Genomic DNA, 12,740 nt, shown 5'->3' on the forward strand with positions numbered 1-12,740 from the left:
CATTCTGGGAAAAATGAAAAAAACCATATCAGATCCCTGGTAACGACAGAATCTATTTCAATGTCAAAGGATAAACGCCACCAGTCACTCTGAACCTAATCAGCTTCCACAATCCATACATGACAAAATTGTTCTGGTTGGCAACTTGCAGGCCAGTTATTTCCAAGTTATTTGCTAACTTACACACTCTTTGCTATTAAATTGATCATGTATTTACAAAACCGTGCGAGTGGAGATGGATTGAAAGCATATTCTCTACAATATCACACAACAAGATAACTAGGCCCAGTTAATTGAAAACAAAATGTACCTGCAGGTGCAAAACTTCTGCCAGTGGTCTCCTCTTCATGTGTGGAACAGTTAGAAGCTGGGAAGGAGTTTGTCCGAGGGATGCAATCTGGTCTTGTATAGCACATATTTGTACCTTTTGTGATATTTCAGGGGATAAAGTAAGTGCCATGTCACATTCAGGGAACAACATAAAAGAGGGTAAAAGTAGCTTACTGGGTCTGAAATTTTATCAATATCTATTTTTTCTTCATAAGTCATGTAAAAGAACACATTGTTGGCCGAAATAGCTTCCTTTCCTTGCTGCTTGTAACTGAAAGTCTCAATTTATCCCATTAAATATTAGTCAATGAGAAAATGAGACAAATAACTTGTACTTTTCATGATATCAAGATTGAGATAGTACAGCGCAATGCAGAGCATGGGGAAAGTAGTTGGAATCTACAAAATTATTAGTACAGGTAAAACATGCCTACCCAAATATAAGGTCAATCCATTCATGCAAATGAGCAGATACATGCTCACTCTCAAGAGCTTTGCGATGCTTATGAATGAAATCAACAGGGCTATCAGCCCAAGGAGGAAGTTTGACGGAATCTGCAATGATGAATCAAGATGGCAATTCGTCAAATTGGGACATCAATTTCTCCGTACAATTCATGTTTTATTTATCCCTAGTACTTGAGGAAATATTCATACCAATCTTGCCTCCAAGTTGTGTTGTCCCAAAATCAATTGAATTTCCATTTTTAAGAGCCTCAGGGAGGTAAAACAGCTCAGGAACCTAATTATGGACAAACAAAGAAGCAGGTATGACTAACCACTTTTGCAAATGGAACTATGAACGAAGGTCAATAAAGAGAAGCAATTGATGACCAGGTGCAGACATCTAAGAACAATGCACAAGACATCAAGGATAGAACTAACAGCAATGATGTTTATGTACTGGTGGTTATGCAGATTCTTACCAACTCTTTCACATCACTCATGTCCCCGAGAACGCCATTCCAAGTAGCACCTATATCTGAAAACATCCGGTCTGGATGTTCAAATTTTCCACCTTGTAGTTGAACTGAAACAGTAGTAAATGGTTCTAGCCTAACAAGATAGTATAAAACCTGTAGAAGAAGTATCAGCTGTCAGACGAATTTTTACCTGAGATCACTATATTCTAGTAGCATTCAATGCCTAAGTGGACACCCAAACAATAGATATGTAGGTCCAGTTAATACAAGAGAGCTATGAAGGTAAAAGGCAATTCCTAAGTTACATTGTTCAGACCACAGAAACAATAATGAAATGTATAAGGACTGCAGTCTGTTCCTCATTGAGAGAGAGAGAGAGAGAGAGAGAGAGAGAGAGAGAGAGAGAGAGAGAGAGGTCTCTCTCTCTCTCTCTCTCTCTCTCTCTCTCTCTATATATATATATATATATATATATATATATATATAGAAGAAACCACTGTCCAAAGAAGTTCACTAAATTGCTCAGTAACTTAATCGCAGATTCACTTCCAACAAGTATGATATGCCACATCAAAACTAAACATTATGAATATCAACTGATCAATAATCTTCATGTTACAAACATTGTTTGCAAAATTAGCAAAGTTACTCTATTTGCTGTGAACTGTGCAAATGTAACCCTTGGTAGTTCACTGCAAATAAGTTCTCAATTCATTTCAAGCTGGACAAATTGAATATTCAAATCAGTACCTTCAAATAAGTTCCCTTGTAAGTTCAGGTCTCCCAATTCTTATATTTGCCAGAATCCACTTGTTAATTTGGAGTTTGCATGGCTTAACAAGGTAGATTAAAATATTGGATTCAAAAGACAATCTCAAGAGCTTTCAGATGGTTGATCTTGATAAATGTATTCAGGAATTGTGGGATTTGTTGTCCATACCCATGTATATGAAACAATCAATCATGCCCAGTTGCACAAGTGGAACCCAAGCAGTCAGTAGACACAGAGAGGCAGTGGCCTATGTTGCTTTGCCTTGAAAACAACTGAGATTTGATCTTGTCAAATATAGGAAAGAGTTTTACATATAAAATAGACTTCAGAAACAATTACATTGGTATTTAGAAGTATACCAGCATACATAAGAGGCCGCATATGCATCAAGAAATCCACATAAATACATCACCTAGGCCAAATACGATGATGATAGTTTGTAAATGAATAAAGGATGAGCAGATGTATATGCACTGCATATAGTCGCAGTTAATATAAAGATTAGAGCTGTTATAGAACCATTCCATGTGTTAAAGTTCATTCTAAATCCTTCAAAAGATGATGCTTTAATGAAACACCTAGAGATCTGACCTACACAGCTTTCAAGACTAGACACCATTTCAATAGTCTTGCAACAATAAAATCTGAGCTGCTAGTCATTACTGACATGATATAAGCATATCAACAGAGAAAACACACTCAAAGATAACTGCAAGCTTCAAGTGCTGGCTGCAGCCTGAAGATATACAATAGCCCCTTCTCTAGTAGCAGCTAAGAAAAATAACAACTGGATTGGACTTACTGTTCTGGCACTGGAGTAATGTGAAGAATAATGATACTTAGGGATGATTGGATCAACAAAGCTTGAATACCTTTCTTGGAACTTTCTTAGCCGATCAGCATTTAATGCGCCAATGGGCTGCAAGAACATATGAACTTCAGATAAGGGCTCAACTTTGAAATATATGCATCAAGGATAGTCCATCGAGGCTGCTCTGCCTCGAGGAAGAAGCCTGGTATGGATTTTTAAACACTGGTCGCATCTTTGTAGTAACCAAGAAGAGGAAAGAAATAAGCGTATACAAACCTTAGAAAGGTCTCGATATGAAGAAGGATCCCCAAGATCCAAGTTCTTAGAACTGTAATCTGCAAGAATCCATGGAAACACAGGATACTGCAAACAGGAGGACGCTTAGAAACAGTATGCATTACCTCTTAATGGAAAAAAATTATTACAACCCACTATCAGGAAATCCACCTGTGTGATATCGTTGTAACTTCTTCCAGCCAGGGTATTAAGCTTCATTAGATATTCAAAATTGCTAATCTGTAGGAAATTGTAGTTAGCTTAGCTGTTTGTTAACCCTAATTCTAAGAATTCAAAAAGTTCGAATTATTGAAAATGCAAGCCTATGAATTTATATTATGTTTAAAAATCACATTCTTTACAAATTAGTCTTGTTTACCTCCCACCTAGCCCAACGTTCCATAAGCTGAGTCCTTTTAAGAAAATGCACCGGTCTCTACAACAAGAAAAGTTATATAGAAACGAGCATGTAAGTAATAGAATGGTTGAAAGTCTAGAAATTTATATTATTTTTTAGTTGTCTGAAATGTTTATAATTGAGGCATTGCAAGGTACACACCTGCGTTGCCAGATAGATGTTGTTCAAATGAGGAGGTTGTGCTTGAACAATAGCACGGTATGCATTTTTTCGACCTTCAGTACTCTAGAGAAAACCCAAGCACAATGCAAAACAATGAATACTCTCACTGAAATGATTAAAGCATGCCACTAAGATGGATTCTATAAATAAATTGAAGCAAAAGGAAAAAGAAATATATTTCATACAGATTATACCCCGAAGTGAAAGAAGAAGTTTGACCGGTCAACCATAAACAATTCTAGTGCGCTTCTTCTCAAAAGATATCTGCAGAGATATAACAGCATAAATGAGAGTAGGGACTATGGAAGCATGTTGTTCATTTAAGCAACATAATGTCATGAAATGAAAAAGATTTGAGAATTAAAAAAAAAAGAAAAGAAAGATGTCCTGGATGGAAATAGTTCCACATTCAATTACCACACCATAAATAATTCTAAAATAACAGGATATGCAAATAAATAAATAAAAAAACTCTCTTTCATACAAACAAAGTATTAAGGCAAGACAAAATATGACCAAAGAATAGATCTTTTAGAGAATTTAAAAAAAAAGAAAAAGAAAAGAAAAGCACAGATCTTTCAGAAGGAGCAGACAGTTGCTTCCTTCCATGAAAACTGGGAGTTTTGCATTAGGCAAAAATGCAATTGTAACCAGCACCAACATTAAATTGGCAGTAGAAGGTTCAGTGTACTTTCAAACAGAAGAACTATTCCTTGTGGCAATATAAGTCAACAACTATGGGTAACACATATTGCAACCTTAACCATACAAAAGGAATTGTTTCAAAGGACAACATACAAGCAAACCTACTTCAAGGTCGTCCCTACTGCCACAAGAAGTTTTAGGGAAATTTAGTGAAAAATGATGAAAGCAAGCACCAGAATAGAACTAATAACATATATGATGCTATTTCTTACAGGGATGCACTAATACTAAGTTGTCTCTGGCAGCTGTATGGTGTGTGCTGTTGACCCATGCAAGACAACTTTCGAGTATATTGAGGGCTGCATGATACAGTATAACTATGCTACTAAATGGTACCACTCACATAACTATTTGGTTCCCTTTTGCTACTATGCATTTTGTTTTTATTTGCAACCCATTAAAGCACCAAGATCAATGGATTTGGCACTTGATCTGGGTTGTTCATGTTGATTGGGTTCTGTTGTTGTATCTTACTATTTTTATTGTTTTTTAATTGTCATATTCCATTTTATCTTTTCATTATCCATTTAAACATCAAGGATCCAAACAAATAGACAAGCAAATATCAACCTAATAATCACAAGAACATTTTCACATCTTTTTTTTTTTTCTATTCTAAAATTAATCATTTTCCCCATTCCTTCTGATTTGTTTCTATACAGAAAATAGGAGGCCTCTATGACTCACCCACCATAAAAATCCTAAAATGAGTTGTAATGGTTTGGACTAGGGCAAGTCACACTCTGAAATCAAGAATGTGTTTTGCAAAGTGTCCAGTGATTGCATTTAGCTCTTCTCACTCCAGTTAGTCTCAAGTCTACCAACTTTGAACAAATGGCGCAAGTCACACTCTGAAATCAAGAATGTGTTTTGCAAAGTGTCCAGTGATTGCATTTAGCTCTTCTCACTCCAGTTAGTCTCAAGTCTACCAACTTTGAACAAATGGCCTCAGTCATGTCAACGTGGTTAAGATATCCACATCCAACATTTTGACATCCTTTAAGCCAAATAGAATACATGCAAAACTGTAGAAATGCTGTACTGCGTATTAGAGTTTTGTATATGCAATAGATACAGTACCAGTATAATATTTATTCAAAATTCAAAACCTGGGGCAAAGGGCCAAAAAGAAAACAATAATCTCTCCACAATTAGAACTGATTGCAGGTAGCTAATGGGATGTTTTTGCATGTGTATAAGGCCAAAATGATAGAGAATGGTGACCTAAAATGACAGAAATGCAGTAGCATGAGATGAAAGAAGAAGTAGAAAATTGACCAGAAATTGTAACCAACTCACCTTCTGCTAAACATTTGATGGAGGGAAGAGATTAACCAGCTCCGATTCTTTTCTTGGACTCTGTTTTGACCGCTAGGATTCAACCCATCATCCATTGTATTGTCATCACAGTATTCATCAACTATGAAATTGATTCTCTTTGTTGTAATCTAAACAAGGACATTAATTCCATAATTAGTTAGGAACAGGAAAATTATTGGGAAATGAAACTGCATTTGTGAATTCCTATGTGGTGGCACTGTTAAACATGTTGAGAAATACTTAGTATTAAAATAATACATATAATAACCCTTGGGAATTTTGTTAAAGAAATGCAATGAATTACACATAGAACAGACAAAACCACGACGATACTTCCCATCTTACATTAAATAATGAAGACTAAAATTATATTTTCCAATGATTTAAAACTCTTCTTTTACAAGGGACTTGATCTTTATTGATGGGGACATCATGCGTACACGCGCATGCACACCACCCCCTCTACGCACGTATGTACGCAGAAGGAGGGCCCCACCATCGATCTGGCTCAATGACGACGTCCAGGGAGGGCCTCCTAGCTAGAAGACGAAGTTTTGGTTCAAAAGGGTGGACCTGATAGTCAAGAAAAGCCCATCATGGGATCTCATGATCATGGCCCACTCGTCGGATTGATTTTATATTTTAGGTTTTGCTTATTGTTATTATTTAAAACATCGTGAACGCTTTCGATTTCTTTATTTGATTTTTATTTTAGTTTACTTCATCGCCAAGTAATAAGTTGCGCACATGGCGCAAGTTTTGGGATATAGGGTTTTCTTATAAATAGGCACCCCTTGTAGCTTTTTTCATTCATTGAAGATTAATAAAAATTCTGCATTTTCTTACTCTGAGTTGTAAAGCCTAATTGGGTGCGAAGCCCTTCATTCATCAAAGGGTTAACTACCTTGGTGCGAAGCCACATCTATCCCGATTTGTCCCCATCCATTGCCATCTCTACTACCCATCTTCTACCATCCCTTCTTCTCATCTCACCCCATCATCTACACTTCGAATCAATCATCTATTGCAGCAATTCTCCTCCCCACAGCAAAATTTCAGAATCTGGCCTTACAGGAGGGCTGAAACTTCGACGGAGTACCACGCACAAACCGTATATCGGATCGAGCTGAGATTTGGGGGTTTTGGAGTCCATCACCGACCGATTAAAGCCAAGGTGGCCTTTTTCTGAATAGTAGGCTCCACACACATGCGGCCGAGATCACACGCATGTGCGTCTGGGCCAATGTTGTTGTCCAAGCTGCGGTACTTCTCTGGTTCGTCTCTCTCCTCTTTTTCACTCCGCTTTCACCCAAAATCCCTAAACCTAACCCTAAATTACTCAAATCTCCAATTTTATGCCCCTTTTCTCACCTTAGGGTTCCTTGATTTGAAATTGGTGAATCCCTTAGATTAGGGACTGATTACTATGCATGTGTGGATGATTATTTCTTATTTTTTTAGTATCGTTTGGCTCATAATTTTTATTGATTCAGCCCTATCATGTGTAGGTCTGGACCCGCATAGATTCCCCTTAATTGAATGTTTGGACTTTCATGTGGGATATGGAATTTGTGTAATTGTTTCTGAACTAACGTGATCTTAAGCCTGAAATCTCGCATATCATATTTAATTTTCATATCTTGCATCAAATTTGGTATCAGAGCCTAGGGTTCTTATAGGGGGATTCATTACATATTTAGGGTTTAGTTTATTTATGTCATCATGCATCTAGTCTCATCATATATAGTTTTTTTAGAGGTCCATAAATCCTGATACAAGCTGTTGGAATTTCCGTTATCCCTTTAGTTGATAGCTATATTGCTGAATTTTAGTAACTCTGTATAGTTCCCTCATATAAAGTCACAAAGGATCATTTAGCCTCACTTAGTTGTATATAGTCGTCATGGAAAGTCCTTACGTTGAGTTAGCTAGTGTATGCCCACACGTACGGGTTATGGTTTTGGCTTGCACCCTACACTCAACATGGAGCAACTGCTAGAGTCATTGAATAAGTTGTCCCAGCAGATCAAGTATTTGGGTAAGCGCTATGAACAATATACAGACCAACGCTTTGATCAATTTGATGCGCGCATTACCCAACTAAAGGCCTCTGCCGGGACAAATCCCAACATTGGGGTAGATGTCCAATCTCAAGCAGGTGGCCAGGAGGATAGACCAATGAATGAAGGAGGCCAAGGAATCAGTCATGGGCATGCACCCGTGCACCCACCCCAAGAGGGACATCAAGACCACTATTTTGAGAGGCACAATACGTACGACCTTGTGGCTAGAGAGAGTGCCCCAGAGGCTAGTATAGATTTACCCACTGAGGCCATTCCGGTAGTAGATGAGTTTCGTGATGTCTTTCCTGATGATCTACCAGATGAGTCTCCCCCTAGGAAGGATATAGAGCACACCAGAATATGGGACACTATAATACCTACAGCTGAGTTTGCGTTTAATAGTTCCGTCGATAAGTCTACAGGTCTCAGTCCTTATGAAGTCGTTACTGGTTATAAACCTGAGAAACCTATTGATCTTGTCCCTATGTCACTGTCCCATAGGCCGTCAGAGCCTGCAGAGTCTTTTGTGCATCACATTCATTCATGGCATCAAGAAATCAGGCAGAAGATCACTACTGGTAATGAACATTACAAATTTTCTGCAGACCAGCATAAATGTTTCAAAGAATTTAATGTAAGGGACTCTGTGATGGTCCGCATCAGGCCCGAGCAGTATCCTCTAAGGGCGGTTCGTAAGTTACACGCGCATAGCACTGGACCCGTCAAAATTACAAAATGAAACGGTCTCAATGCGTAGGTGGCAACTCTTCCACCCTGTATGGGAATTAGTTCCACATTCAATGTGGAGGATCTAGTTGCATTTCAAGGGGCTATTGATGCATTGTTCAGCTTTTCGCCTAACTATCCTGATTCATTAGACCTTTCCATTGATCCATGGCCCCCTCCCGACCCATTTTTCCAGCCTCTACCTCCCATACCTATCCATCTCAACCCATCTTCCCAGATACTATGTCCCATACCTAACCTTCTCAACCCATTTTTCCAACCTCTACCTCCCATACCTACCCCGTCCCGACCCATTTTCCCAGCCTCTACCTCTCATACCTACCTGTCTTGACCCATCTTCCCAGCTACTACGTCCCATACCTACCCTTCCCAACCCATTTTCTTAGCCTCTACCTCACATACCTACCATTTCCACACCTAGAGAGGAAATAGAGGATATTTTGGACCATCAGATAATATTCACGTCGGACGGTGGGTTTTAGAAATACCTGGTTAAATGGAAGTCACGCCTAGCTTCAGACAGCACGTGGCTCACTGAGGAGCTTTAGAGACTTGATCCTAACATCCTGCATCGGTTTAGGAGTTTTAGTTCGCTAGTGGCGAAATCTTCGTAGCCGGGGAGAATTGATGGGGATATCATGCGCACACGCACACGCACACCACCCCCTCTACACACGTACGTACACAGAAGGAGGGCCCCACCATCGATCTGGCTCAATGACGACGTCTAGGGAGGGCTTCCTAGCTAGAAGACGAAGTTTTGGTTCAAAAGGGTGGGCCCGATAGTTAAGAAAAACCCATCATGGGATCTCATGATCGTGGCCCACTCGTCGGATTGATTTCATATTTTAGGTTTTGCTTATTGTTATTATTTAGAACATCGTGAATGCTTTAGATTTCTTTGTTTGATTTTTATTTTAATTTACTTCATCGCCAAGTAATAGGTTGCGCACATGGCGCAAGTTTTGGGGTATTGAGTTTTCTTATAAATAGGCACCCCTTGTAGCTTTTTTCATTCATTGAAGATTAATAAAAATTCTGCATTTTCTTACTCTCTGAGTTGTAAAGCCTAATTAGGTGTGAAACCTTCCTTCATCGAAGGGTTAACTACCATGGTGCGAAGCCACATCTATCTCGATTCGCCTCCATCCATCGCTATCTTTACTACCCATCTTCTACCATCCCTTCTTCTTATCTCACCCCATCATCTACACTTCGAATCAATCATCTATTGCAGCAATTCTCCTCCCCACAGCAGAATTTCAGAATCTGGCCCTACAGGAGGGCTGAAACTTCGGCGGAGCACCATGCACAAACCGTACATTAGATCGAGCTGAGATTTGGGAGTTTTGAAGTCCATTATTGGCCAATCAAAGCCAAGGTGGCCTTTTTCTGAATAGTGGGCCCCACACACGTGCGACCGAGATCACACGCATGCGCGTCTGGGCCATTGTTGTTGTTCACGCGTGCGGTACTTCTCTGGTTCGTCTCTCTCCTCTCTTTCACTCCGCTTTCACCCAAAATCCCTAAACCTAACCCTAAATTACTCAAATCTCCAATTTTATGCCCCTTTTTCCACCCTAGGGTTCCTTGATTTGAAATTGGTGAATCCCTTGGATTAGGGACTGATTACTATGCATGTGTGGATGATTATTTCTTATTTTTTAGTATCGTTTGGTTCATAATTTATTTTGATCCATCCCTATCATGTGTAGGCTTGGACCCGCATAGATTCCCCTTAATTGAATGTTTGGACTTTCATGTGGGATATGGAATTTGTGTAATTGTTTCTGAACTAATGCGATCTTAAGCCTGAAATCTCGCATATCATATTTAATTTTCATGTCCTGCATCATTTGCCTAGTTTGACGAGTATTGAAATGTACCTTGGTTACTTTCTCTGGTGGACAGTTGCAATTCCCCTTATTGCTTTTCTTCTAGAAGCTGCTATCTGAGTTGTGATCTGATTTTCATAATGCATAACACAAAATCACTTGAGATAACTTCTGTTTTGTAGAGGAACAGTTTGAGCCATGTGAACTTAGAAGCAGTGGCAGACATCTATCTATACATTGCTTCCACTCTAGATGTCCACAAGTGAGACTATTCCTTTCTCTTCAATGATTTTGTTTCTTTCTAAGACCAAACAGAGATGAATCATTCACACCAAACTCCCTCGATAGGCCTCAAGAGAAAAACTCAACCCATCCTAGAAGGAAGCTTATACCCAAGGAACAACCATCAAGATGGAGTTTAACGCAACCGGTGGGTGGATCCCATGAGGCTACTCCCACTTCATTCAGCCTAGATTGAGCCTCTCCTCCCCTCGAAATCTTGGATGATTTGTAGAAAGAGCTAACCTTGAATTTTGGAATTATGGAGAAACCAAATCCAATATAAATTTATAGGAACAACTCTTCTTTTCACCATCTTCTCAATGATGCCTTGCTATCAAATATCCCATTATACCTTTCTTTCCAAAGATGCTAAAGAATCGTGAATGCCATCATCTACCACACATCATTGCCTTTAGGCCATGATGGGAAACCATGAATTCCATGCCAAACAGTGGAAAAGGAAAAGGGATTTCCTTTGATGTGATGATTTTTGTGCTATTTGGATAGCAAAGAAAAGGGTGGATTCCACCAAGCAATCATTACACCTTTCCATAATTTAGTCCTGGCACACGGATATAGATGTGTATTGTGAGAGGCAGTGTTCGAAGTATCGGTATCGCTACAAGTTTCGCTGGCTAGGAATATGGAAACAATATCGATATCGCCGATAACCGAAAATGCGGGGAAACATGGGAAAAACGATGGAATTTTTAATGAAACTTCAGGAGACGTTAAAATGTACATATTTGTATATTTAGAAAAAAAATTGCAAAAGGAATGCATACATAACAAGTTTCCATTTAATGGGGCCTTAAAAGCATGTTCTGTTGTAAGAAATCAGTCCAACCATCCCATCCGGCTTATTTAACCATCCAACCTTCCATCCAAACATCCATCGATATTGCAAAATATCAACAACACATGATATTTCACCAAGAAATCATCAACAATTGGAAAGGAAACGAAAGATTATAGTCTCAATATCACGCATGTTGCGATATCGATAAGATTGAGATATTATCAATATTATCAAGGACAAATTGAACACTACATACAAACATGTGCCCATGAAAAAAAAAACTAAAATAAAAACATTTCTAATAAACAAAATTTTGATTATATCAATACGATCGCCGATATACTTATAATACAAGCATTACCTAGACTTTACATAGTCGAAAACATTGGTGATACATTGGCGATATTGATGCATTCGCAATACAAGCGACACCTAGAATTTAGATAGTTGAAAATATTGGCAATTATATTAACGACAATGATACATTGGTGATACTTAGCGATACATTGCTAATACCTGAAATTTCTGATACTACCAACGTTATTGGTATCGCTACCAGTGTTATTGGTATCGTTGAGCTGGAGATAAAGATAATATCGGAGATATTTCAGTAATATTGGAGATAATTCGAACACTGGTGAGAGGAATATGGGATTTCCACTTGATACCCAAACAAGAACTCAAAATTGGAATTCTTGTTGCAATAGTTCTCATGGAAATCATCATCGAATAATTATTATTATTTTCTTTTATTTTGCCTTGCATTTCACGTATCCTGTTGGACACATGTGTAAGACGTGTTGGGGGGCAACCTCTAGTGGGGCCCACCCACACGTGGTAGTGTAGAGGGACCTCTCCCTTTTCTCTTCTTTAGGCGGGGGGGGGGGGGGGGGAGAGAGAGAGAGAGAGAGAGAGAGCATGTGTGCGGGCATGCCCACTAGAGGAGGAAGAGGAGAGAAAAGGGGAGACTCGCTTGCATGCTTGATCAAAACCACATTTTTTTGGCTACCATTGCTTTTGTTGAATCAGGTTAGTGAATTGGCTTGTTTTCTCGTAGTGTGGCTGACTTGAGTGGGCCGTTGATTTCCATGTTTTGGCTCCCTGATTCAGCTATTATGAAATCGTGCCACTCGATCTGTCATAACCTGAAATATAATGTGCCATGATGTTTGCATGCACCCGACAGTGGTACCAGCACGGTGATTGATGCAATTCCAAGGAGAGGAATAGTAAAATGGATTTTGATGTGAATTTTTATTGCCTTGCACAGGTCACACTGCATGGGAATATACAGTAG

General features: G+C 39.0%; 1 protein-coding gene across 1 annotated transcript in view; it reads right to left on the reverse strand.

Moving 5' to 3' along the window:
* Nucleotides 1–12,740, reverse strand: part of LOC131248442 (BEACH domain-containing protein C2) — a 95,998-nt gene that overhangs the window by 3,940 nt on the left and 79,318 nt on the right. Inside the window, exons 16-27 of the mRNA XM_058248724.1 lie at nt 5,697–5,845; nt 3,887–3,956; nt 3,672–3,755; nt 3,492–3,548; nt 3,284–3,352; nt 3,113–3,199; nt 2,828–2,944; nt 1,257–1,406; nt 988–1,072; nt 765–885; nt 505–601; nt 311–424 (exon numbers count right to left, since the gene is read on the reverse strand). Coding sequence (XP_058104707.1) covers nt 311–424; nt 505–601; nt 765–885; nt 988–1,072; nt 1,257–1,406; nt 2,828–2,944; nt 3,113–3,199; nt 3,284–3,352; nt 3,492–3,548; nt 3,672–3,755; nt 3,887–3,956; nt 5,697–5,845 — 1,200 coding nt within the window. The remainder of the gene's footprint in view (nt 1–310; nt 425–504; nt 602–764; nt 886–987; nt 1,073–1,256; nt 1,407–2,827; nt 2,945–3,112; nt 3,200–3,283; nt 3,353–3,491; nt 3,549–3,671; nt 3,756–3,886; nt 3,957–5,696; nt 5,846–12,740) is intronic.

The sequence above is a fragment of the Magnolia sinica genome, chromosome 6, assembly GCF_029962835.1.
Source record: "Magnolia sinica isolate HGM2019 chromosome 6, MsV1, whole genome shotgun sequence".
In the NCBI taxonomy this organism is placed as follows: Eukaryota; Viridiplantae; Streptophyta; class Magnoliopsida; order Magnoliales; family Magnoliaceae; genus Magnolia; species Magnolia sinica.